We start from the raw sequence: 23,597 nt of genomic DNA, 5'->3' as shown, positions 1-23,597 counted from the left end.
AGCATGGCACACACAAAGCACAGTCCAGGGTGGAGAATAACTCAGCCATGTTCGTGGGAGTTTGACACCTGCCTTGGTAGTGGTGGTGCAATAACTGTCGGAGAAACATTTAATTCCTGGATTTTTCTCTCTGGAGAACGGTCAGGTAGGTTGACATAATAAAGCTTGTGATGTCGAGCAGCACATTCACACTATATAGTCCCCTGTCTGAGGAGGGAATAGGTCCACCGGCGAACTCTGAGGCTGTGGTGGGGGATCTCCAGGCTGCCTGAGGAATATGAGGTCAGGTCAGTTGATAAAGCTTCTTCATCAGTGGAGCTAGAATCAATGCTAAACTGGCTAAGTGTTAGCTGAACACTCCTGATGTTTCCTTTCCTTTCTTTTTTCAGCACCACTTGTATGCTGTGACTTGCAAAATAGTTTTAAATTATCTAGCAGTCCAATTCTTTTCAAATACATCTTGCATACAAGGTTGGTGGAAGAAGTAGATTCATATGTTATCACATGACGAGGAGTCACGAGGTCATTGGATGTACGAATTTGTATTTCCCAGCATCCCTTCTCTTCTAAAATTTGAAAGAAACAACCAGGTTAACTAGATTGCTTGTATAGATAATTATTTTGAAACAAAAGTGTTTTTGAAACACATGAATAAGCAGAAATCAAACCAACAGCTGAAGGCAAATTAAAAGCTGTCAAAAGGGTGGTATACATTATCACATTTCTATTTTGCTGGCTGAATCTGGATTCATATGCTGTGGCAAGATGTTATTGCATCATGCTTTGACCATTGTCTCTCCCTCTGCAAGGTGTAGATCGTGGCAACAATGGCCCTCTAAGCGTGTTGGCCCTGGTGCATTGCATCGGTTGGACCACCTATAGTTACACCATTGGTACAAATATTAAAAGATGACTAATATCAAGTTACTTCAATAAATCTTTAAAGTTCGCCAGCTCTTTTGAACGTTTTTAATGTCATTGTTGAACATACCTAATTTTCCCAAGCAGCATAAAAGAAAGTAATAAAAAAGAATATGACTTTTTTTTTTTAAATGAAATTACGGAAAATGAAGATGTTTAATGGTACTAAGATCCAAAGTTCCCCTTACTGACCTGGACACCTCCTGTATCACTTTGTTTACCATGCTTATGAAAAATAATTCACAACTATTAAACCTACCATCCTTAAATAATTGAAGGTGATCAAAATACTTTTGCATTAACCTTCTTTTGGTTAACAAATCAAACAAAAATATCAACAACAAAAAGACATCATGCAACCAAATCTAAATTGCAACAATTGGCAAATTTTGAAATATGTATTATAGCAACTTGATATTTGCATTCTTATACAATTTTTAATATTCAAAAAGTTATCTATTGAAAATATGTGAACTGATTGCAAACTTTGCAGTTCTATTGACTCTTAGTCTTGGTGCAAATGACACAAAGATGAGCAACTTTCACTGGTGAGATTGCTTATAACAGCTGAGATCCAAGCGAGATCTAACTGCCAACTGTGCAGACGCTTACCGAGCTAGAACATAATTTCAATGCATTAATATCCAGTGCTAGAAATTCAATGGCTGATTTACTTCCATATTTTGCCAAAACACTATTATAATCATAAGTCTGAGATAATGAAATGAGCAGAAACAGATTTGAAAAACATATTAGAATATGCAGGTAAACAGTGACATGAGATCTGGATTGTGTTGCTCTGACAGCAGGTGCACATGAACAAGCACATGTGCTGCAGGATTTATGACGTTTCCAAGCTTAGTGACTTCACAACAATAATGCAAGAAAAGCAAACCACACACTCTGTGTAATTATCCCTGCCACATTACCTCCTGAGTGCAGTATGAACTCTTTACCCACCCATAATACCACATAAATACAGACTTTCCCAAACAAAATTAATGTCTCAAAAGCTGGATGGATTCGAGAAAACATGGATTTGCTCTGCTGTCACAGAGGCATATTGTCCACTTTGATGGTGCACATGAGGATATCAGATGTCCTCCTGACTTCCACACTCTCGATGGAAGAAAATAGGCTGTGGTCTATAAAAATGAAGTTAGATGTAAGTACAGCACTCAAATCTCAGGCAGAAAAAATGCTTTTTCTGGGGCATTTTGTTGTTGTCAATTGGTCTGAGCAACTTGCTGTAATGCAGGTAATGGAGCTACTCTTCTCCTTTCATCTTCAGGGTTTGTGCATGTGTGTGTGTCAAAGCAACAGGAGACCCAGCTGGATGGAGAAAACAGGTACAACAGGAGCAAACACAGTCAGATGATGGTCAGAAGGAAAGAAACAAAATCAGAGCACAAAGATCTGTAATGGTGTGAGCTGCCTTTTAAAACACCTGCAGGCTCCATTTACCTTACAACCAACTCTGAAAGTGAGAATCAGATAAAAGTTGAAGTATTTCTGAGCATTACATTGTAACAGCAGTGTTATAAATGAATGGTCTCTGTTTCCAGGTAAGTCCTGCCCTTTCAAATTGGCAGGGCTCATTCCCCATCATATTTTTATAAATTGTCATGGTTTTAACGCCTTCATACATTTTTTTTAGGTTCCTTCTAATAAATACTGATAAATCTAGTCAAAATAATTGTTCTTTTTGTGCCTTGTGTCATGCCAAAACAAGCATTCACCCACTATCCCTTTAGTTGGTAACGCAAGCAAAAGATAGCAGTGTGTATCACTAAGAGAAATTATCCTTGTTTTTTTAAAACCTGTTAACATGAATTGAACATGTTTCTGCTCTAGCTTAAAGGGATTTTTTTTAAAGAGGGATTACTTGTCACTAGTTAAAATACTAGCCACAATAGTCACAGTCAGCTTGGCCCCTTCGATTAGAAACTGTCGGAGGAAACAACACAAGCTGGCTACAGTTATCCACAGACAGGGCCAAGTCTGTAATGTAATTTAGTCAACTTTGAGAGACTCCATGCCTCATAACAAAATGAAAGCATGCAATAGTTTCACATTGTCAAACTTAACCTTTGGATTCAATTAAATTATATCATGACTGAGGCAAAAACTAAAGAAGAGGACCCAAAATGCAGACTAGAAATAAAAGGGTTTAACAACAAAAAAGCAAAGAGACAAAACAAGAACTAAGAACTAAGAAGTACAAGGGAAAATACACACACAATGAATACAAGAACAAGAGACATGAAACACAGGGGAAAAGACTGCAAATAATACAGGAAGAATAACTGGTGAAACAATTATACAGACCGTCTGCAGGGAATGGTTGAGAATGACACACATGGAGCTATTGCAGACAGTCACACACAAACACATTGTTTTCACCTGATAATGATGGAAATGATATGTAAACGTACAATTGATAAAGCCATGGTGTAAAAAGATGTAAAGGCAATAGGGGATAAATCACGTGTTATAACAGTACAGCATTATAATACTTTCTCTTGTATAACAAGTTATAATCCGCAAAATTATGTAATTTAAGTGACACCAAAACTGGCTTGCATTACGGCCTTGTTCATAGTACAGGGACTTTTGTTGTTGGTTGTCATTCTCATGAACAATGGGTATCAAATACAGTAGTGTTCCTTTTAAGATGAACTCTGAGCTGGATAAATTGTTGAGAACAGAAAAAGATTGTTTGAAAGAAGTACCAATGTTTTTACTGGGGCCATACAGATTAGCAACTGTAGAGAGACGGAGATGTTAATGATGTATCATCCTTCTGAATCTAATATTGTTGTGTTATGAGTCCAATGATTTTTTATTTCATTGTATATGATACTCATTGTGATGGTTTCAAAACAGTGAACTTCAGTCATTTATTTAGTTTCTTGTAATAGATATATATCCAGCTGCTCTTTGCAGAGTTGGTAAATAACTTTTTTGATATGAAGTATATCGCAACGTTTTTTAGGTTTGCGTTCAGAAGTGAGCTGATCAAGTTTATTTTTTAAATAAAATGGCATGAGACTTTATAAAAGCATTTAAGCACTGTGCTTTTAAAAGTTGAGTTAAATCAGGAGCACAGTTGCCAAAGACTGATTCAACACCTGCTTGGCTTGGTTTGGCCCCCTCTAAAGCCAGTTCATCCCTCCACTTTCAATCAAAACCATGCAGTCATCACTATTACTGCAGCTTGCCAAGCTTTGGACATTTCTGTTTTTTCAGCAGATTCCCAGACCTCAGCACCGCTGACTGCGGATTGGTCACTGTTCAGCTTGGTCTTTTGTCTCAGCACAGTGTTTGTTGTAGCCCCAGTTTCTCCCCTTTCACCGTGTGCTGTTAGCCTGCTGCAAATCTGCCTGATCTTGGCATTATAGCGTTATTTTTTCATTTTGTCTTCATTAACGTCTTCATCAAACGGATTGATTGAGGTGAGGTAACATTTTGTTTTGTCTAATAACTGCTGGTGCAAATTAAGATATTTGTGCCTTCTTTATTCTGGGGTTTTTGTGTGCTGCCATGTGATGACCCAGTCCGGCTCCACAAGCTCTACAGAAAATGTTAGTCAGTTCTGTTTGAGGATATGTAAAAGGAGGGTTTTGTCTCACTTTATTAAGAAAGTCTTAAATTCTAAATTCCACTGAGATAAAATGTTGACTCTGCAGTCACTTAACAAAGGTTAAGATGTGGAACTACAATTCCCTTTCTCAAAGTTTCATGGCCAAACTAGAGGGAAAAATAAAGATGAAGAAATATAACCTTGTGACAAAATGTATAGTAGAAAACAGTGTGTAAGGAAGACAATCGTATGATCCCTTCGTCTTCATCTCAGGTGTTTTAAAGGAATCTAAGACATTTGTAGACATTTTCTGTAAGTGTAAAAAGATGTGATAGAGAGGAAATGGTCAGCCACAAGGTCGGTGTCAGTCAAGGCCTCTCTCTGAGTGAAAAAGAAACTTTTTTTTTTTTTGGAAGAAATAAGTCCCATAAAAAATGTTGAATCAAATTGTTTTGAAAAGAATAAGATTTGAATTATAATCAATCAACTAACTGATCATTTGATAACAAATGTTATCTTCAGACACTACAAAAGATGCAGGTTTATAGAGCAATCTTTGTTATATTGTTCACACGGACCAAGCTCTAATCCACAATGAGCCTAACACTTGGCAACATATAGCGAGTAACAAAGGCACAGTAAACAAAAACCAGGAGAAGAAGGCAGAAAAGGATACGCAGTCTAACTTTTACTGAGACTATTTTTATTAGTTTTAGATGCTGTAGATCTAACAGATTTAAAAGGCGCTCTGGTTCGGGATTGAAATAGCTGCTCTGCTTTGCAGAGAAGATGCTCAGAGTGATCCAGAGCTCTTCAATGAATACACAGAGCTCTTGAACGAGCAACCCATTCAGGTTTCAGACACAACAAGATATATCATTTTATCATCCTTTCCCCCTGAAAAAATCTGCGACAGCTCTCCACGAGAAAGAGAGGATGGATGCAGGATATTGCATCCAGGTGGAACAATGAGCAATAGATGTATCAAGTATCAAAGCATTGCAGGACTCCTGTGTGTTTCTGTTTGTGTGTGTGTGTGTTTGTGTATGTGTGCGCAAAGGGGGTTGGGAAGTATGTAAAGCACATTTTCAGGGACTGATCCCCCAGAGAACAAAGTGAAGCATACACACACCCATGACCTCGAAGCTCAATTCGGTGGAAATAATTTGTTCATTACAGCACAATTACTGACACTTAGAGGCTCTCCCACTGAAGTGTGTGTGTTTGAGGTGGAGTGGAGGGGTCTGCCACTGACCACTGATGCTGAGTGACCTTATTCCTCCTTGTATGTCTGTGTGTGTGTGTGTGCGTGTGTGTGTGTGTTTGTGTCTGCAGGTGCAGGATGTACAGCTTCATGGGTGGAGGGCTGTTCTGTGCAGGCGTGGGGAACATCCTACTGATCGTTTCCACAGCAACCGATTACTGGATGCAGTATCGGCAGTCCAGCAAGTACATGCACCAGGGTCTGTGGCGCTACTGCATGCCAGGGAAATGCTTCCCGCACAACGACAGCATTGGTAGGTTGGACAAATGTTTTTGCTAGAACTTTTCTGAAAGATGGAGGCAAAGCATCATGGGTGTGATAAAACAATTTTGACTCCCACCTGTCAAAGCATGCAGGTTGAACCCAAGAGCCTGGAGGTTGATTCTTCAACTCACAGTCTGTGTCTAATGTTACTGAAGTTTGACCTCTATGAAATCAAATAATGTATATAAGTTATTTAATATGCATGTTATTTTTATAGCTTTTGTCCATTACATAACTATCATACAGTATCCAACCGAGCTGCAGAACCTTTAAATTAAACAATGTAAAAAAAAAAAAAATGTAATTAAAATAATAAAATAAAAACATATTAATACTCAAACTATACAATTATTTTAGGAACAGGACCACAACCCCAAAATTTCACAACATTAACAACGTTTTTTTTTCTACAAAATGATGTGTACTGTTTTTGCATGTCCAGAAATCATATTGAATATTTAATATATAAAGATCCTCAACAAGGGAATTTTGAAATTTCAAACGATTTTTTTTTTCATATTTTTTGTAAATTTCAAACCATTTTGAATATTGATTTATTCTACCCTGTTGTTGCTGTTTTGAAAGACATCATTACTGCTACCTCGACTACCTCTTTACAAGCAAAAAGGGGTAGCTACTGTGTCATACAGTACCTTAAACATTTAATGAATAGATGTCAATTGAATATCTAAGACCAACAGGGTATAGTCAAATAACAAAGCGCATGGTTCGATCGTTTAATATAACATCATCCAACTTCACTGAAAAGACCAGGAGCACCACCACCACAGTAAAAATGCTTCCGTTCAAATACTATTTTTCCCTAGCTTTTGATAAGTTGGGGTAGAGAAAGTATTGCTATAACCTAACACAAAAGGTAATCCACATTTGTGGTTAAAAAACACTCTTCATCTTGACCTGACATTAATTGAAAAATATTCAGCATGCTTCTCATGCGACCAGCTCCATGTTTTAAAGGCTAATGCTAACCTGGAAGTACTGCTAGGCTAACTCGCTATATTTTACATTAAGCTAACTGTTAATACAAGACAGCATTGTATAGCAAACAGGCTTCATGATGTTTTCATTGAATTTTGACCGACATGTCTATAGGACCTTCTCAGTATCAAGAATAAAACAGTATTGATAACATGAATGGGATGAACAAGATGGATGGATTGATGGATGGATGGATGAATGGATGGATTGATCATACCACATAATGTATGGTTATTTATTATTTATCTTTCATGGGACATATGTTGTATACTGGACACACAATATCTGCTGTAATGATTTGGTCAGGGTTATACTTCTTTTTGCACAAACCTGTTTTTTTAAGATTAAGTGAGACTAAAGGGAGAGGCAAATTCATATTTTGGCTCCTCTTATGACTCCTTGCAAGATTGATTCTGCCTTCATAACATGAAGTGTTAAATACAGCTTCACTCTGTATTAAGAGTATCTATTGGTTTCACTGGTTTCAGTTGGAGACTTGTTTGATTTAACTGATTTTGGTTCTCCATGTTGACACTTGAAATGATCACAGAAATTGAAATTGATCTTTCCTTTAAAAGATGTTGACTGACATGATCTTCACCAAATTGGCTTGTTAACATGGCGTGACCAGATCACTCACGTCCGTTTTGACTTACACTGACCCCAGCCGTGACTCTGATTGATCTTTGACCTTTGACCTTTTTCACAGCCCACCTAGACGCCACCCGTGCCCTCATGATCCTCTCTCTTTTGGCCTGTTTCATTGGCATCATCATTGGCATTATGGCCTTCATCCATTACTCATCACTCGACAGGTTTGACAAAACCTTTGCTGCAGGCATATTGTTTTTCATCTCATGTAAGTTTCAATGTTTCAATTTCCTACTTTTTTGGTTTGGTTTAAAGAGTTACTATGATGTTTAAATCTGGGCTCTATTGCTATGTTGTGCTATGTTTAAAGTAACAAACGTGTCTAAATAAATACGCCTTTTTTCTATTATAAGGCTCCTCATCTGTTGCTACTGCTTTGTTTTGCATCATGTGTAGTGGTACTAAGTCAGTGTGTGCTATGATACAATGATATTGCTTCAGAAACATTTACCCCATACTCCTACTTTTTAATTTATCCTTTTAAGGCTTTTTAGTGTTTCTAGCAATGGCAGTGTACACTGGTGTGACTATTAACTACTACGGGAAACGCTATGGAAACTGGAGGTTCTCCTGGTCCTATATCATCGGCTGGGTGTCAGTGGTTCTCACCTTCTTTTCAGGTACACATCAAAACAGAAAACTGAACTGTTTAGATTTCCTCTTTTTCCATGTTTCATGACTCATGGAAATTTGTTTTTGTCCTCTATGGGGGACGTTAATGTGGTGCTTTTATTTTACACACAGTGCCTGGAGTTTATTTGAGCCCTGGGTGATGTGTGCCAACAGAGCCTACTTTTCTTTCTCTTCAAAATGGATATCAAATGCTTATTTATGGGGGCTAGATAGTCCAATTTAGAAATATTCACTGTGTCTTGACTATTTTAAGATTTTAGAAGTCTAAGATTATTTAAGCCAATCAAAGTAGGTAAAGGGCTTCAAATGGACAGTCATATCTTCACTATCCACCACTCAAAGTTCTGAGTTTCAATTTTGGCAATTCAGAAAGATCAATTTATTTTCAATAATTATGATACAGAGCAAATACAATTATATTATAATTATTTGTGATGAGCTTTTTGAAGAAAAATACTTCCCTAATAACAACTGCAATGGACATTTTATAAACAAATTCATGAAGTATCTAAAAATGGATGGATGAACTCAGAGAAGCCAAGACAAAATGCTTGAAGAGCAAGCAGAAAGCCTGAAATTACCTCTATATGTTTTACAGGCCTTAACAAGTACCTGCATGTCTGACGAATTACGTAAAACTGCTGTATAATAAATCAGATAAAGACTATGTTATAACACAATGAAATGACCCACTCTCAGCAGAATGCAGTCATACACCTGTTAACTCATTTTCAAGCAGCTGGATCAATGATGTGACATTATCAGTCAGTGATGTTCGGAGTAGGTGCTTGTCTCTGAATTGTCCTGCATGCTGTGCAAAAACTGCCGCTTGGATGGATGTACTGAATATGACAATGGTTTATACATGTGTGAATAATCAGAGTACATTTACCCAGACTGAACATAGACTGTTTATCTGTTTGCAAATGTCGTGATGATTATGTTGAAATCTTCGACTAAATACCTGACCTCTCATTCTTTCTTTGCAGGTATTTTCTATTTTTGTGCCTATCGGATGCATGAATGCCCCAGGAGCGCAACTTCTCACTAAAAGAAATTCATCCAGGAATAACTTGCAGGTTCTGATCATGAGAGCTGCATTATAGACCATCCGCCGTCAACACTAGTGTACAATGTATAGCCACTGAGCTCATATCCCGGAAACATAACTAAAAGGAAAGTTTAAGTGATTTCAATAAAGGCTTTTGAAAATCTGACTGTATTATTATGTTGAAAACCCTGGGCCTATATTTTATTTGACGTCTAAAAAAATGTGCGTATATTTTATTTCACGTCTCTTCTTTTACTATGGGGGGGGGTTGCATTGTATTACCTTATTTCTGTTAAAGCCACTGGTGAAGCAATGGCGAGCATAGAGAAGATAAATGTGACTTTCTATTGATTTAATACTATAGGCCTACACAATATCACAATATATGTAGATATAGGGAATTTAATTTTAAAGAAAAACTTGTGACATCGGTTGGTATCTATTATTGTTTATTTAAAGTCAGCAGTGAGAATACACTTTTGTGTAAATAATATCAGTGGGTCATTCTCATTATTGCTTCGCTCTACAGCTCACCTTCAGCAGCAAGACTACTTATAAAACTGTAGGTATTAACTCTGAAAACCTCTCATTCAAACGAGCCACTTACCGGAGTGACGCACTGCCCAACCCGCTCAAAATTTTACTTGATTAAATGGCTAAATAAAGCCGCTTAACGGCGCTTCGGGGGCGTCTCTTAAGACGATTTCATGGCCATTTGTTTCATTTACTTTCTAATTTTCGCCTAAAAGCAACTTGTTATCCCGGTGCGTTCTGTGACGCACATGTCTTATAAGGCTCCTTTCTTTCTGCTATGTGTCACTGAAAAATATGAATTAAAAATACTAATTGAATTGTGTTTGACTGCTACAATCATGTTTTCTGAATAACCTCCCAGAAAGTTATATAAACATTCTCCTGTATGACTTTTCCGATTAGTACCCTGAAGAAACAAGCTTTAAATGACATATTTTATTAGCTCAGGATGTTGTGCTTTTTTGAATATTGTGCACACTTGTCAGCACCTTAATCACGGATGAAATTTTCTTTAAGTAGCCTCCAGGTCCTGCCTGTATACGGTCCCCAACGTGCCAAACGGTGTTTGATTTGCAGACACCAAAGTGTGCTGATTTCTATTTGGAGCGCACACGTCCATTTATGACAAACTCCTGCACACTAATGCAGCAGAACAGCGCTTCTGCGGCGTAACTGATTCCCAGTAAGTAATTGTTCTCCCTTCATCTGATCAAATGGAAATCCTGTCCTGCAGCCCCAGGATTACAACTTCCGCTCTAACATCTTCCTTAATTGTCTAATAGCATTGCAGCGTGAATTCTGCCTACATTAAGACACTTTCACATTAAGCGGCCTGATTGGAAATGTGATGACAACACCATATCAACAAATTACAGCGCAGTGCTTTCTTTCGCAAATGGGCACAGGAGCGGCACTTGTACTCCTCCAGATTTTAATGCCGACAATTACAGCCAATTTGGGCGGAATTACTAGACAGGCCTGCAGCAGAACAATCCTCCTGTGACACACTCGGTTCAGAAAGACTATCATGAAGTTCCAAAGCTACCCAAGTAAATTACGCAGATAAAAAAACTGTCGCATGTCCAAGTTTGCATACAAGTTAATTTAAAGTTTTGTTCAACAACGTGCATGACACGTCATTAAAGAAACAAATAAATATGTTGAGGCTTATATTTCACATCGTTACGTCAGAAATAAATCAGGACAAATGAGTTAAACACGAATAACCTATTTTTCATACTACCACATTATCACCTCTGTTTTCTCTTGGAAGAAAAAACAAGTTAAGGGTTAAAAGACAACAACATAGATTGGACACGAGCATTCTGTCTGAAATATCCAAAAAAAATCAACAAACTTCTTGGTCTAAAGTATCTGTAGTTTGAAATAATGTTCGTCAAAAGACGTCAGGTTATCCATGGGTCAGTTGTTGTTCTTATATAACTTTACCTCTTCAAACAATTGAACCCGCAATCTGAATCAACATGCTGCAGGTCTGGACCAGATTCTATCAAACAGGAATATTTTTCTGAAGATGGTACTTTTTTTTTTTTTTATATATAGCTACAGCTTTTTAATATTGAAAGGATATATGTATTTAATAACAAGTAGCCTGTGTCTCAATTTGTATTCATAAATGACTTCATTTGGCATTTAATAATAGCTGAATTTGTCTTTAAATTATTTTACAAAAAATACTTTAGCTAGGTAAAGACCAATTCTTCCTCTAGGTCACTTGGTGCTCGCGAAACCCAAGGAAAAAAACGGTTGCCAGGCGACCAAATGAGAGGCTATTTCTACGAGTCCTGAGCTTACGTCGCCATGATGCGGTGATGTGGGCTTCAATGCGCCTAAGCCAATCAGAACAAAGTACCGCCCAAACACAGTTGTAATTGGGTGATGCGCAAATCAATTTCCCCAATCCGCTTTTCTGTCTGAATAAATGCTTGTTGTAAATCTGTCAGCTAATGCCCGACGTATAGTGTCATTCACTGATCACACAAAGACTGGATCCAGCCCGCCTGAGCTGCGCGAGGAGCCAGACACTGATGCAAGTGTAAAGGCAGAAAACAACAAACCCAAACCATCATCATGAGTATGAACTACTCCTCTGTGGCGCCCACGCAGAGGTCCACGTCGTTTTTTATTGAGGACATCTTACTGCATAAACCCAAGCCGCTGAGAGAGGTCATCCCCTCTCCATTCTGCAGCTCCCTGGCCTCTCGGATGCCCATCCTGGAATATGGATATCCTCTCATGCCGACCCCGATATTGGCGCCGCATCCGCACCACCCGCTCCACAAGCCGGAGCACCCACAGTACTTCTTCACATCTGGTGAGCATAAACGTGGGGTAGAGGCAAGGGGTTGGGATGAACTCCTGTCAAAACAAAGTGCAAAGTTGGTTATAAATTTGCCAACGTCCATGGCCGCAGCGGCTCCAAGAAAAAAAAGAGAATATAATAATAAAACATACAAAGGCCTAATAATAATAATAATAATAACAATCATAATAATAATGGTAATCCTAATAAAATATGCGTATGGTTGGATATGCATTCAGTTCTGTTAATATACTCGTTAAAATTGACAAGGTTACACCTATAAAATGTATATTTAACCTGCTCAAACTTTCTTTTTATCCAGTGTTAGAACTATTCAAAAGGTAATTAATGTGGCCTTGAAATTCAGCAAACAATAACTTAAAAACGTTTTAATTAATTTGACAAAGGCACAACAGCCAACAAATTGAAAATAGGCCTGTAGGCTAAATCACAAGCCTGATTATTCCGTTACAATCATGACAGCCACTCTGGTTGCAGTTTAAGAGTTTGTGTTTGTTTATTCGTTTTTGTGTTTTTGTGTTCGATTTTTTTTACTTATGATTGTTGTTTTCTAACACCTGTTGTCTGTCCCCTGCAGGGATGCAAATGCCCGCTTTATTCCAGCACCACGCAGAGTTACCGGGAAAGCACTGCAGGCGCAGGAAGGCCCGGACGGTGTTCTCAGACTCGCAGCTGTCCGGCCTTGAGAAGAGGTTTGAGATCCAGCGGTACCTGTCCACCCCAGAGAGAGTGGAGCTGGCCACGGCGCTCAGTCTGTCCGAGACTCAGGTGCGCGCGCGCAAGCACACACACGAAAGCATCGTAATATCCGTACAGAAGCATCCTGCTGTCCTGTATGGTGTTTCTTACTTTTCACATTACTTTGTTACTTTGTTGATGCTTTTTATTTATTTTTTGTCATTAAAAATAATAATGTGTGAAAATGTCTCGGTCACATCTCACAGAAACACATAGGCCTAATGCAAAAATATAAACTTACATATGAATTATTAAAACTGCCTATAAAAAATTCCCATTTTCATATTTAGCAATGCATTAAATATTCACACAAGCTTGTTCTTTCTGTGTAGTTATGATTTGTCATATGTCTCTGCAATTTGCCACTTCTTATAGGCCTATTAAAGACAGACGAGGTAGACATGATACACTGCTCGGGATATGTTTTTGGTGATCGACATCTTTCTTCCATTCACCCTCATGCAGGTAAAAACGTGGTTCCAGAACAGGCGGATGAAGCACAAGAAGCAGCTGAGAAAGGCGCAGGACGAGCGGAAAACTCCCGCCGGGGAACTGGACAGATCCGCAGAAAACTCCAGCGAGAGCGAGCTGACCGACAGTAAGAGCGCAGAGGAGCTCACACACGGACTGCAGCCGGACTCCTTCATGCTAGACGAGAACGACGAGGACGACGTGGACATCGAGGACGACGTTTGCTCCCCGGATCATCTGCTATAGTAGGATGCAGAGCTGTTTTATTAGCAGCGACTTTCACTCTGTAAGTCTGTATATACCACGTTCTGTTCACTCCAGTTAGGCTAAAAATGGTCCACTGTTTTAATATTTATTCACACGCGCATGACGGGACCATTATTTTACTTTGTACAACTACCCTCTTTACACTTTGTATAAGAAAGATGGTGTTTTTACGTCCGACAAGATTATAATTATTATTATTGTTGTTATTATTATTATTATTATTATTATTATTATTATTATTATTATTATAAACCATTGTTATGCTATATCACTATAATTCCAGATTTTTTTTTCAAGGTAAAACACGATTTTTAATTACTCTTAAAAAATCGGACTATTTTGGATAACTCATCCATAGATCTCTTTGCTTTGCAACAAAGACGCATCACGCCGCCCAGCCTTTATGCACTTATACGCTACTTTTTATTGTTATCTTTTTCTATTCGTCTACTTTTGATATTTTTTTGCAATTGTATAATATTATTATGAATACGTTTTAGTCAAAGGAACTGTTCTTGAACCGAATTCTCATCATTTCCTGTAAATAGCCTCCACTATGTAAAGTATATAAATAATGAATAAGTCATCGGCTAAGTTTGTTGTCATACATTCTATTGGTTCTTTTTATGTGGTTGTTTACATTTCCATAACTACCTCAACTGAATAGACAGGAAGCACAAACAAATGTCAGCCAGCAGTGTTGTTTCATCGTGATCCTGTGGGAGCGGTGAAGTGTTCGCGCGAGTTAAACGTCTCTGTACTGGGCTGCCAACCTGTCATTGGTCTGCACAGCATGGATCTGTTTGTTCTTTACCTGCTGTACTTTCATGAAAACGCTAAATACAAACAGCGAGACTTACTGATGGTCAGCCCATGATCGAAATGATCCGTTTAAATAATGAGCGACTTATAAAGGAGGCATTTATTCAATTTACAGCTTTAATGCTTTTCAGTTAAAGTTCGAATAATATTTATTGAAAAACGCAGCAGTTTTATCCCTCCTTTATAAAGGCAGATACATTGTCTTTCATAGGTACATAGTTTTAGTTTGTCTAACTGGGAATTACTTTCTGTGGAAGAAAGAAAAATGTGACCACTCCAATCTGATTTTCACAGTATTTGTATATTAAATGTCTTTATTAGTTCACATCAGACGCTGTACATGATTGATGAATGTATTCTGATATTCTTAAATTTTCCAGTCATGCCGACATTTTCTAAATAACAGAACAGTTAGGCTTGAATAGGAGCTGATCACAACTGCTGTAAATCAATAGGCCATAGTTGAGACTAAAATAATTATGACTCTGCGTTTGCCTTTTATCCTTTATTACAAGACTTTACGAAGTAATTCAATTAAATATATATTGGAATAAGAAAAAACACTTCAGCCAACAGTATGAGTATCTAACAAGCTCATCTGCAATCTGTTGCAGGAGAAGAAGTGTTCAGAAAAAAAAAAGGTACTCCCATTTCCCACTGTGTTTAGGTAGAATATGTCTCTTGAAGTACTGTGTATTATATCTTTTAAATATTCAGCATCTCAAAATCTCTCTTTTTTTTAAATCTATATTTTAAATACACATTTTATGCCACAAGATTTAATAGACAACTTTTGAGCATTTTCACTGAAATTGTAACAAAACAATTCACACATCTATCTATCTATCTATCTATCTATCTATCTATCTATCTATCTATCTATCTATCTATCTATCTATCTATCTATATATATATATATATATATATATATATATATATATATATATATATAAATTCTATGAAATAGAAACAAAGAAGTGTGTGAGCACAGCTTGGCATTTTACTGTGAGTCAACTTTTAAAGAGTTTAGTCCGTTGGTGTTTTAAGGCTTTGTCATTGTGTGTAATCTGGCCAGGACTCAAACTGGAGTTTACAGTGTCAGTCATATATTGTCCTTTATAATATAATGGGTGTAACAAAAAAATCAAAATATATTTTTTGCCCTATTTGAGTTATTTTTTTCACTCATAAAAAATAGAACATGCTTCAAAATTCAGGTTATCTTTAATCCTAATGAACAGGTGTCCACAACAACAGCTGCTGTTTAATCCACTTTACTGCAGAGAGTGCATTGTTTCTGGTGCATGGGCAGCCTTAATGGTAGACCTACGGTGTAGATTCATAAAATAATTGTCTTTAGTTCTTTTATAAATCCTCTCGGCTTTCAGTAAACCTTAATTTACTGCAACAGTAGAAGTCAGGTGAGTATTTCTGTAGGCTACTGAGTAATAAGTAATATAACATTTCCTGAAAAACATATACAAGTACATTTCATTACGTTGAAATAGCTCGGACTATATATTCAACTGTTTTATCACAAGCTGTGTTTCTCACTGGGCATGCTGCTTTCTCATGCCATAGTGGATTAGCCATTCTTTCCTGCCTTCTAAAAAGCTTTTCATGTCATCAAAATGTGATTCTGATTAACAGGCAGAGGGGAGAAACACTATGTGGAGAATAGGCCAAGCAGAAGGTGATCAATTAAAAGATTAAGTGTTTTGCAACACATGGACGCATCTGTATTTGGACCAAATAGCAGGGCCATCAGCTCATTTTCAAGAGGCCTGCCGTCTACTGAAAGCGTGCTTCTCACATCAAAGTAGCCACGTCTGCTTTGGCTTCCCTGTGGGTAAAAAGGGATGCTAATTTGTCCACCTTCATGTATGGCGGTGAAAGACTCCTTCAATTAACTGGATTTCAATGGCAAAAAAAGAGGAGGTGGGGCCTAAAAAAGATGCAAAGGACTCAGCCTGAATAGACAACGTTTCTCATTAAATCAAACAGGGCTCAGTCATTTGTTTCCTACCATGCATCTGAGGACTTAACACTAAAAACACAGAGCTTCAAAGAGTCCATGATGGGTTAAATAGAGACTATAATCTAATTAAAATGTTGCACTGCGGTAAATAGTGCTTTGATAATGATCTGAGGGTTCAATTAGTAAAATGAGCTGCTTGAGAGTATTTTGTGTTGGGAGAAGTAACGACTAAAACGTGGCAACAAACATGACAAGGATCTGAGCAGGTGAGCTTCAGACTGGCATCATAAGCATCATTTTCCACACTGTTAACTTTAGAGGGAAAAGCAGATAACTTAACGGGCTTAAACTGTGCACACAGGATTTAGTGGTCAAGGAGACAAACTGATAATTGTGCAAAAATCCCATGTAGAACTGTGTGTTTGCATAAGACATTGGACAGGGATAGTTGGAAGTGGAGTTCTGAAAAACAATGGGATTCGGTTTACACATGGGAGCCACATCATTTTGTGGATTTGTGCTTTCCATAAGAGAGAGTATTTTCACTTTACGCACATAAACAGGTCTAAAAGATTTATTGGTTAAAAACTGTACAAGGTTCTTTAGCAAAACAGGTTGTTATTGGCTGGGTCAATGTGCTTCATCACCTAAAATTGCTTCTCTTGTCTTTTCGTACTTTGCCAATGACAGGCCTACAATGTTTTTGGTTTTACAAGATCACAAAAAGAGACAGACTTTTCTTATACAGTGAGATGCTTTTTAAACAGAACAGGTGTTACTTTGCCCTTTGTATTCAAACAGAAGGACTTCAGTGACAAAAGCAGTCTGGTAGATCACATGAGTGGCTCATTTATTGATTTATGGCATTGCTGTGTGACTTTGGTGTTTTAAAGATTTAGCTTGGATCCAGCACACACTTAACACTTACCACAACAAACAAGACAGGGCAGCCTGTGGTCTTAATGGATTATGTTGGCTCAGAGAAAACAATGTAACAGTTATTTCTTGTCTCTGAAAAATGTATCTGACATGTTAAACATTAATCACTGGGGATTGTTCCTGTTATGCTCTCAGACACTCAGTGCAAAAACCAACAAGCACTTAAAGTGGTGCTTACTTTGATCATAACCAACAGACTATGATGCAGCTATTACAATCTGTCTGGCAGCTGGTGGCTGAAGAAATCTAAAGGACATAACTTCTAAAGTTTGAACAGATCTGCTTTATAAACCCCAAAACATGTTGATATGAGGCCAGAGAGAAAAACACCAGGATTTGGTTTTTAATGACAGCAGGTCCTTCACTGATGTGTTATTGCCTTGCTAATAACGCATAGAGACACTATAGCAGACCTCTACTGAAGAAGCAGAATGCATATTGATGCATGATAATAATGTTATAGAAAGTGCAACCACCAACTCTGAACTGCAAACATTTGTTTGTAAATACTCTTAGAGCAGTTTGTGACACTATTTATTCCCTTGGTTTTCTGCAAATATGAAATCAAGTTGCTTCATACTCATTTCATAGTTTTTCTGAAAACTTCTTTTTTTCTTATTTTTTCCCATCCATCCATTATCTTGACCGTTTATGCCGTTCTTGGTCACGGAGGGCTGGAGCCTATCCCAGCTGACTTCGGGGGGAAGGCAGGGTACGCCCTGGATAGGGCAAACATGGAAAGACAGACAACCATTCACGCACACACCTACGGGCAATTTAGAGTGATCAATTAACCTGGAAAGCATTTTTTGGGACTGTGGGAGGAAGCCGGAGTATCTGGAGAGAATCCATGCATGCACGGGGAGAACATGCAAACTCCACACAGAAAGGAACCTGCTTGACCGGGGATTTGAACCAGCAACCTTCTTGCAACAGTGCTCCCCAGTGCACCACCATACAGCCCACATCTTTTTTCCTTCAGTGTCAATGTAGACAAGGGATCGCCACATTTAGAAATTGTTATGGCATTTTCATCAGTCTATCTTAAATGCAGATAACTGTCATCTTGGCACAGGTCATTTTTTCATGTCAAGAAGATAATATTAAGAACATATTGAAGTTCTATTTTGAGCTTTATAGCATAATCACTTCAAGTGATGTAGTTCATGAAAACTGTGCATCATGTACATGGATGTAATTTTAAAAAGGTAATAGCACAACACTGCCATATGTATACACATCTAATCATATGCCACTGCCATGTGTCTATATGCCATGACACAATGTTATCATGACAAGAACGGACGATCAATATATGGTAACAGTTTGAATAATTACTTTGCGATGAGTCATTTTCTAACATTCATTTGTATCATAGTTAATTGTAATTGTAGTGTTTTTGAACCTTGGCTCTGTTTATAACATGTGAAAATGATGAGTAGGTATTAGCCAAGAAAATTGCCAAAACTAGCAGTCCTGAAACAGACTGTAACAGCTGCTGTCATTCTTAGTACATTTAATAGAAGCGCTTTATTTTCACACTGACTGACTCAGATTGTTCACATTGTTTAAAGTGTCACATAACATGACTGAAAGATTCTCATAGAAACAGAACTTTTTCATGCTGGTAAACCACCAGGCTCCATTAAAAAAAAATCATCCAACATCCGAACAACACCAAACAATGGAGTTGTCCAACTAATGCAGCAACAAAGGGTTTTTTAATTTAGTGTATGTGGCTTTAGTGTTTTAAATTGAAGGTTCATTTCAATAGTTGTGTTATACAAAACGTATCAAACAAGCTTGTTAGCATAAAAAAACAACTTTGGTCTTGTTCAAAAGTTAAAATATTTTTTGGAGTGTGGTGGCTTTAAAGCTGTAATGTCATCAGGAAGTTTAAAAACAATCCAAGCCTGTCATCGGCAAAAGATGTTTATCAATAAAAAAATAAAAAAACAAGCATCCAAAGCAGTCTTTAAAAGCGTTCAGTGTGGTTGCTGGGAAAACAGCGCCTGCAATATTCAATAAACGATTTGTGAAATGACCTGTTGACACAAAACAGTAATGTAACACAAACACAGATGAGCAACCTTTCTTCTCAGGGGTTGCTATCTTTCCAAATCCATTGAATGTACAAGGTTGAAATTGTAAAGGGAGCATGTTGTTCTTTCATCTCTAGGCTTCATGAACTGCTTACATGAACAGTAGCTCGCCTCAGACAGCATGAACTTTCCCGAAGAGAGCCACCACCTGCTTTTCTTCTTCATGACGTTTTTTAAGGACATTCAGGGCAGCAGGCTGGAACACATCCAAGCCCTCCAAATGTGAGGCGTACTCAGTGGAGCTTTCAGACTGGTGTTTCTGTCTCTGTTTTGGCTGAGACTGTACAGGACGGTTAGCTATAGTCTTGGCATATTCCAAAGCCTAAGAACAAGTAAGAAAGACAGAGAGAGAGAGAGAGCATTTGTAAGTGAGAGTCAAGTACATAATTGATCACAGTCTGGACATAGAGGAAATAAAGTCTGCAGCATAGTTGCGTCCTGTCAAAAAGACAGTGGTGGACAGTAACTGTACTGTACTTAAGTACATTTTTTGAGTATCTTTCTTGAGTATTATTTTTGGGGGAAACTTTTACTCCACTACATTTCTATCAGTGCTCTAGTTCCTCACTACTTTTGCTTTGAAGTCAGCTCATGAATTTCCTTCTCTTTTCTGAAATCTGATCCCTAAGACAGTAAAATGTGTTTGTGTAGTTCAAGTGGTCTCAGTGGTTTAGTCATACCTGTATCGTGCGTCTCCATGGTGGAACGTGGAGCAAACACAGAGCAAATTTCACTCATTTCAGGCAGTTCACTTAGAGGTGGTAATGATGGCTATAATTCTCCACCTGAGCACCCATGACCATATCTTCAGCCCGTGTTAGAGGTTTTTGAAATGAAGAATGATACATATCGTTTGAAATGTTCCCCCTGTTTCCCACTCTGCCCAAACATACAAACATTCACAGTCCAACCTGAGAAAGCGTGTTGAGCTACATAACGTTTGTTTCATTCCAGATGAACATTTCAAACTAAGTTGTCTCTGCTTGTCGTAACTTAGTTTCAGTTTGTATTACATGGTATAGTTTTTAGAGATTTCAAGTAATGGTTTCTAGATAAACATAATGTAACAGAATGTACTCCTATGTATTCTTGACTGCACTTATGTATTTTGAAAATACAATGTTTTGAGATTTTGTTAAGAAGTACTTTGAATACTTAAGTATTTTTAAAAGCAAGTACTTCAGTACTTTAACTCAAGTAATTAATTGACAGAGCAACTTTTACTTGTATTGGAGTAATCTTTGACCAGGAGGATATATACTATAATATACATACAATATAGATACCAACCTGTTTTATTTGCTACATGTGAGTCCAGATATACTGATTAAAAATAATAATATAATAATGCATTTCTCTTACTGCCTGCTCTCATAAAGGTTGTTTACAAATTGGTAACATCCAGCTTACACAACTTATCATTTGGTTTAGCCAAACTTGGCTCAAATCAAACACAGTCACACATGCCTGTTATGGAGAATTGTGATAGGGTTTACAACAAACACACATACACCCTCACCTTCATCCTGGGAACTGTCTTCTTGTTGCCTTGCGGGTCCTTGTCGGGTAGAAAGGGAATCCTACCTATCTTTTTGTTTTGCTCGTGGATCACATTTGAATAAAGCCTCTGCTGCTTCATTTTCTCAGCATGATGATTGTGAAAGAGTGAGAGGGGAGAGAGAGAAACAGAGATTATAAAAGGGGGGTTAATTGACTGGGCCATTTATCCCATAAGGGTCTTCTCTTTGTGTATTTCCTTGTCAGAGCTCAACACAGCCAATGCAATACCTAAAACACACAGAGAGCCATTCAGTGGGCCAAACAACATTTACACATATCATTCACTAACAGCCCTGGAGATGCATAGGTCTGAGTCTGAACTAAACTGGCCAAACATGCTTACATTTTCCAACTGTGGATTAACAACAGATACAGCAAAGCAAGTGCACTTTTATTTGTTTTGTAAATAGTTTTTTTTCTGCACAACAGTTTGGAAGATTATAAATGTTGAAGTCAGAAAACTGGAAGAGAGTCAGCTGATTAACAATAACGACAGTATTCATTATGACACTGACTGAAAGATAGTTTATCATGTTTGTCCGAACATTTTCTGATCCCCTTTTTTTTCCAAGTCATTCTGTACGGGTGAGACTACATCCATACTTTATGCATTTAATGGTCAATACTTACTGTCTTTTCGATGTCTTTGTAGTCAGGACCTAGGCCTCCAAGAGTTATATCTGACTTCAGCTGCTTGTAGTCTGTAAGAGTGAAAGCCTGACAGACAGACAACCACAGACAGAGAAACAGAAGTCCTTAATACACTGAGATTCTACCACTCCACCTATTTAAGAAGACACAAGATATAATAAGATCCAGTCCCATCATACAGTATAAGACTCAATCATGTCTCATCTTCATCCCCAATGAGTTAGTAAGTTACAGGACAAACTTCCTTTAAAAGGCAGAAACCTTGTGCAGACCAGACTCATGTTAGACAGCCATCTGCCTCTACCGTGTTGGGGTTGGACAAGGGATAGAGGAAGATACAGAAAAAGAGATGGATAAAGAAGGAGAAAGGCAACAACAACAATAAAAAAGAAGTCATACAGACTTGGTTTCAGTGCCATCAATAATGGTAAAAGCATGTGCACTATTTGCAGAAACTGAAATGAAATGATAATACTGATTTTGATATGTATGGCAGTTAAAGTCTAATGGTCTAATTGCATTATTTATGATTATAATGATGATGACAGGGATAGGAATGATAACATAAATTAAAGCAGTTGAAGTCAAGCTGTTCTATAATTAACATAAGCATTATAACAGAGACGAAAATGGTGAGACTGATATTAATAGTGGTAGCAGTTAAAGTTAAGTAGGTCCATAATGGCCGGCTCTCTACAGCAATACTCCAGAGGAACCTACGAGACAAGGGAGTTCAGGGACTCCCATAAAGATCTATGGTCAGTAACTTTAAAACTTTAATGGGATATAGAAATTTAAAGAAAGTGACAGGCAGACAGATATAGCAGAGAGAAAGACAGGATCCCAGTGTGCTATTTTCTCAAGCAGTCAAAGCCTATAGCAGCATAACTAAGAGCTGGTCCAAGCCTGACCATGCCCTAACTAAAAGCTTTATCAAAAAGGAAAGTTTTAAGCCCACTCTTAAAAGTAGAGAGGATGTCTGTCCCCCGGATCCTGATTGTTAGATGATTCCAACGGAGAAGGGCCTGAAGGCTCTACATCCCATACTACTTTTAGAGACCTTAGGCGTATGCATGCACTGTGGTATCAAGAAATAACAGCTGGAGCCTCACACACAAACAAAGAAACACAGAGTGCCTTTCTGTCTCAGCTTTTTATACAATGACTCCGTTTTATCTCTGTTACTGTTACTGTTACTACCTCTAACACCAGCTCAGTGGCAGATTGACTTTGCACCACTGTGCACATGCTTTGCAGACAAGGTTACAGAGGCCTAACAGTGTCATCCTGAACATAAAGGGCTGAAAGAAAGCTGTGAGTTTTGCAAGTTTCAATTCTGGACCCTGATTTATTTTGTTACCATCTTGATGTATGCATACAATGAACAGCTGACTGCATTGGATTTTTGGTGCTGAGAAAAAAAAACCCAAATAATAAAATAAAAGACAGACACATTTGGCAAGACATAGCCTCAATTTGTGTGTGTGTGTGTGTGTGTGTGTGTGTGTGTGTGTGTGTGTGTGTGTGTGTGTGTGTGTGTGTGTGTGTGTGTGTGTGTTTGTGTGTTAGTGTGTTAGTGTTTGTATGCAACAGGTAGAGAGAGAGGGAGAGATAGAGAGAAAAGAGAGAAAGAGGACGAGAGAAGGAAAGGGATAGAGAGGAAAGTGAAAGAGATAGAGAAAGAGCGAGCAAAATGGAAAGAGAAAGAGGAGGAGATAGCCAAAGGAAGAGAGAAAGTGAAATAGAAAGAGAGAGCAAAAGGGAGTGAGAGAGAGAGAGAGAGAGAGAGAAAGAGAGAGAGAGAGAGAGAGAGAGACATAGAGAG

The 23,597-nt window shown here is 38.0% G+C and overlaps 3 protein-coding genes across 12 annotated transcripts in view; 2 read left to right on the top strand and 1 right to left on the bottom strand.

Annotated features, from left to right (window-relative positions):
- Nucleotides 1–1,948: 1,948 nt before the first annotated feature.
- On the top strand, nt 1,949–9,554 carry lim2.1 (lens intrinsic membrane protein 2.1). Of its 2 annotated transcripts, XM_034684155.1 has the most exons (6): nt 1,949–2,086; nt 2,213–2,270; nt 5,840–6,021; nt 7,741–7,890; nt 8,168–8,302; nt 9,305–9,554. In XM_034684155.1, the coding sequence occupies exons 3-6, from the start codon at nt 5,847–5,849 to the stop codon at nt 9,364–9,366; spliced, it is 522 nt and encodes a 173-aa protein (XP_034540046.1). In that variant the 5' UTR covers nt 1,949–2,086; nt 2,213–2,270; nt 5,840–5,846; the 3' UTR covers nt 9,367–9,554. The 2 variants fall into 2 exon arrangements, with proteins under 2 accessions (XP_034540046.1, XP_034540047.1); XM_034684156.1 differs by lacking the exons at nt 1,949–2,086; nt 2,213–2,270 and adding an exon at nt 4,849–4,861.
- Nucleotides 9,555–11,877: 2,323 nt separating this feature from the next.
- Nucleotides 11,878–14,233, top strand: bsx (brain-specific homeobox). The gene is made up of 3 exons (XM_034684508.1): nt 11,878–12,235; nt 12,822–13,012; nt 13,448–14,233. The coding sequence occupies exons 1-3, from the start codon at nt 11,992–11,994 to the stop codon at nt 13,697–13,699; spliced, it is 687 nt and encodes a 228-aa protein (XP_034540399.1). The 5' UTR covers nt 11,878–11,991; the 3' UTR covers nt 13,700–14,233.
- jhy (junctional cadherin complex regulator) overlaps nt 12,053–23,597 on the bottom strand; it is a 29,374-nt gene continuing 17,829 nt past the window's right edge. For 3 of the 9 annotated variants that reach the window (XM_034684500.1, XM_034684499.1, XM_034684501.1), the window contains exons 7-9: nt 21,752–21,838; nt 21,081–21,209; nt 18,971–19,883 (exon numbers count right to left, since the gene is read on the bottom strand). In XM_034684500.1, coding sequence (XP_034540391.1) covers nt 19,674–19,883; nt 21,081–21,209; nt 21,752–21,838 — 426 coding nt within the window. In that variant the 3' untranslated portion in view covers nt 18,971–19,673. Of the gene's footprint in view, nt 12,280–18,970; nt 19,884–21,080; nt 21,350–21,751; nt 21,839–23,597 lie in introns of those variants that run through there. The other 6 variants (XM_034684504.1, XM_034684502.1, XM_034684503.1 and 3 more) reach the window with 6 other exon arrangements.

This window comes from Notolabrus celidotus, chromosome 5, assembly GCF_009762535.1.
Source record: "Notolabrus celidotus isolate fNotCel1 chromosome 5, fNotCel1.pri, whole genome shotgun sequence".
Classification (NCBI taxonomy): domain Eukaryota; kingdom Metazoa; phylum Chordata; class Actinopteri; order Labriformes; family Labridae; genus Notolabrus; species Notolabrus celidotus.
Note: the sequence above shows the minus strand (reverse complement) of the source record. Positions and strands in the feature narration are given on the sequence as shown.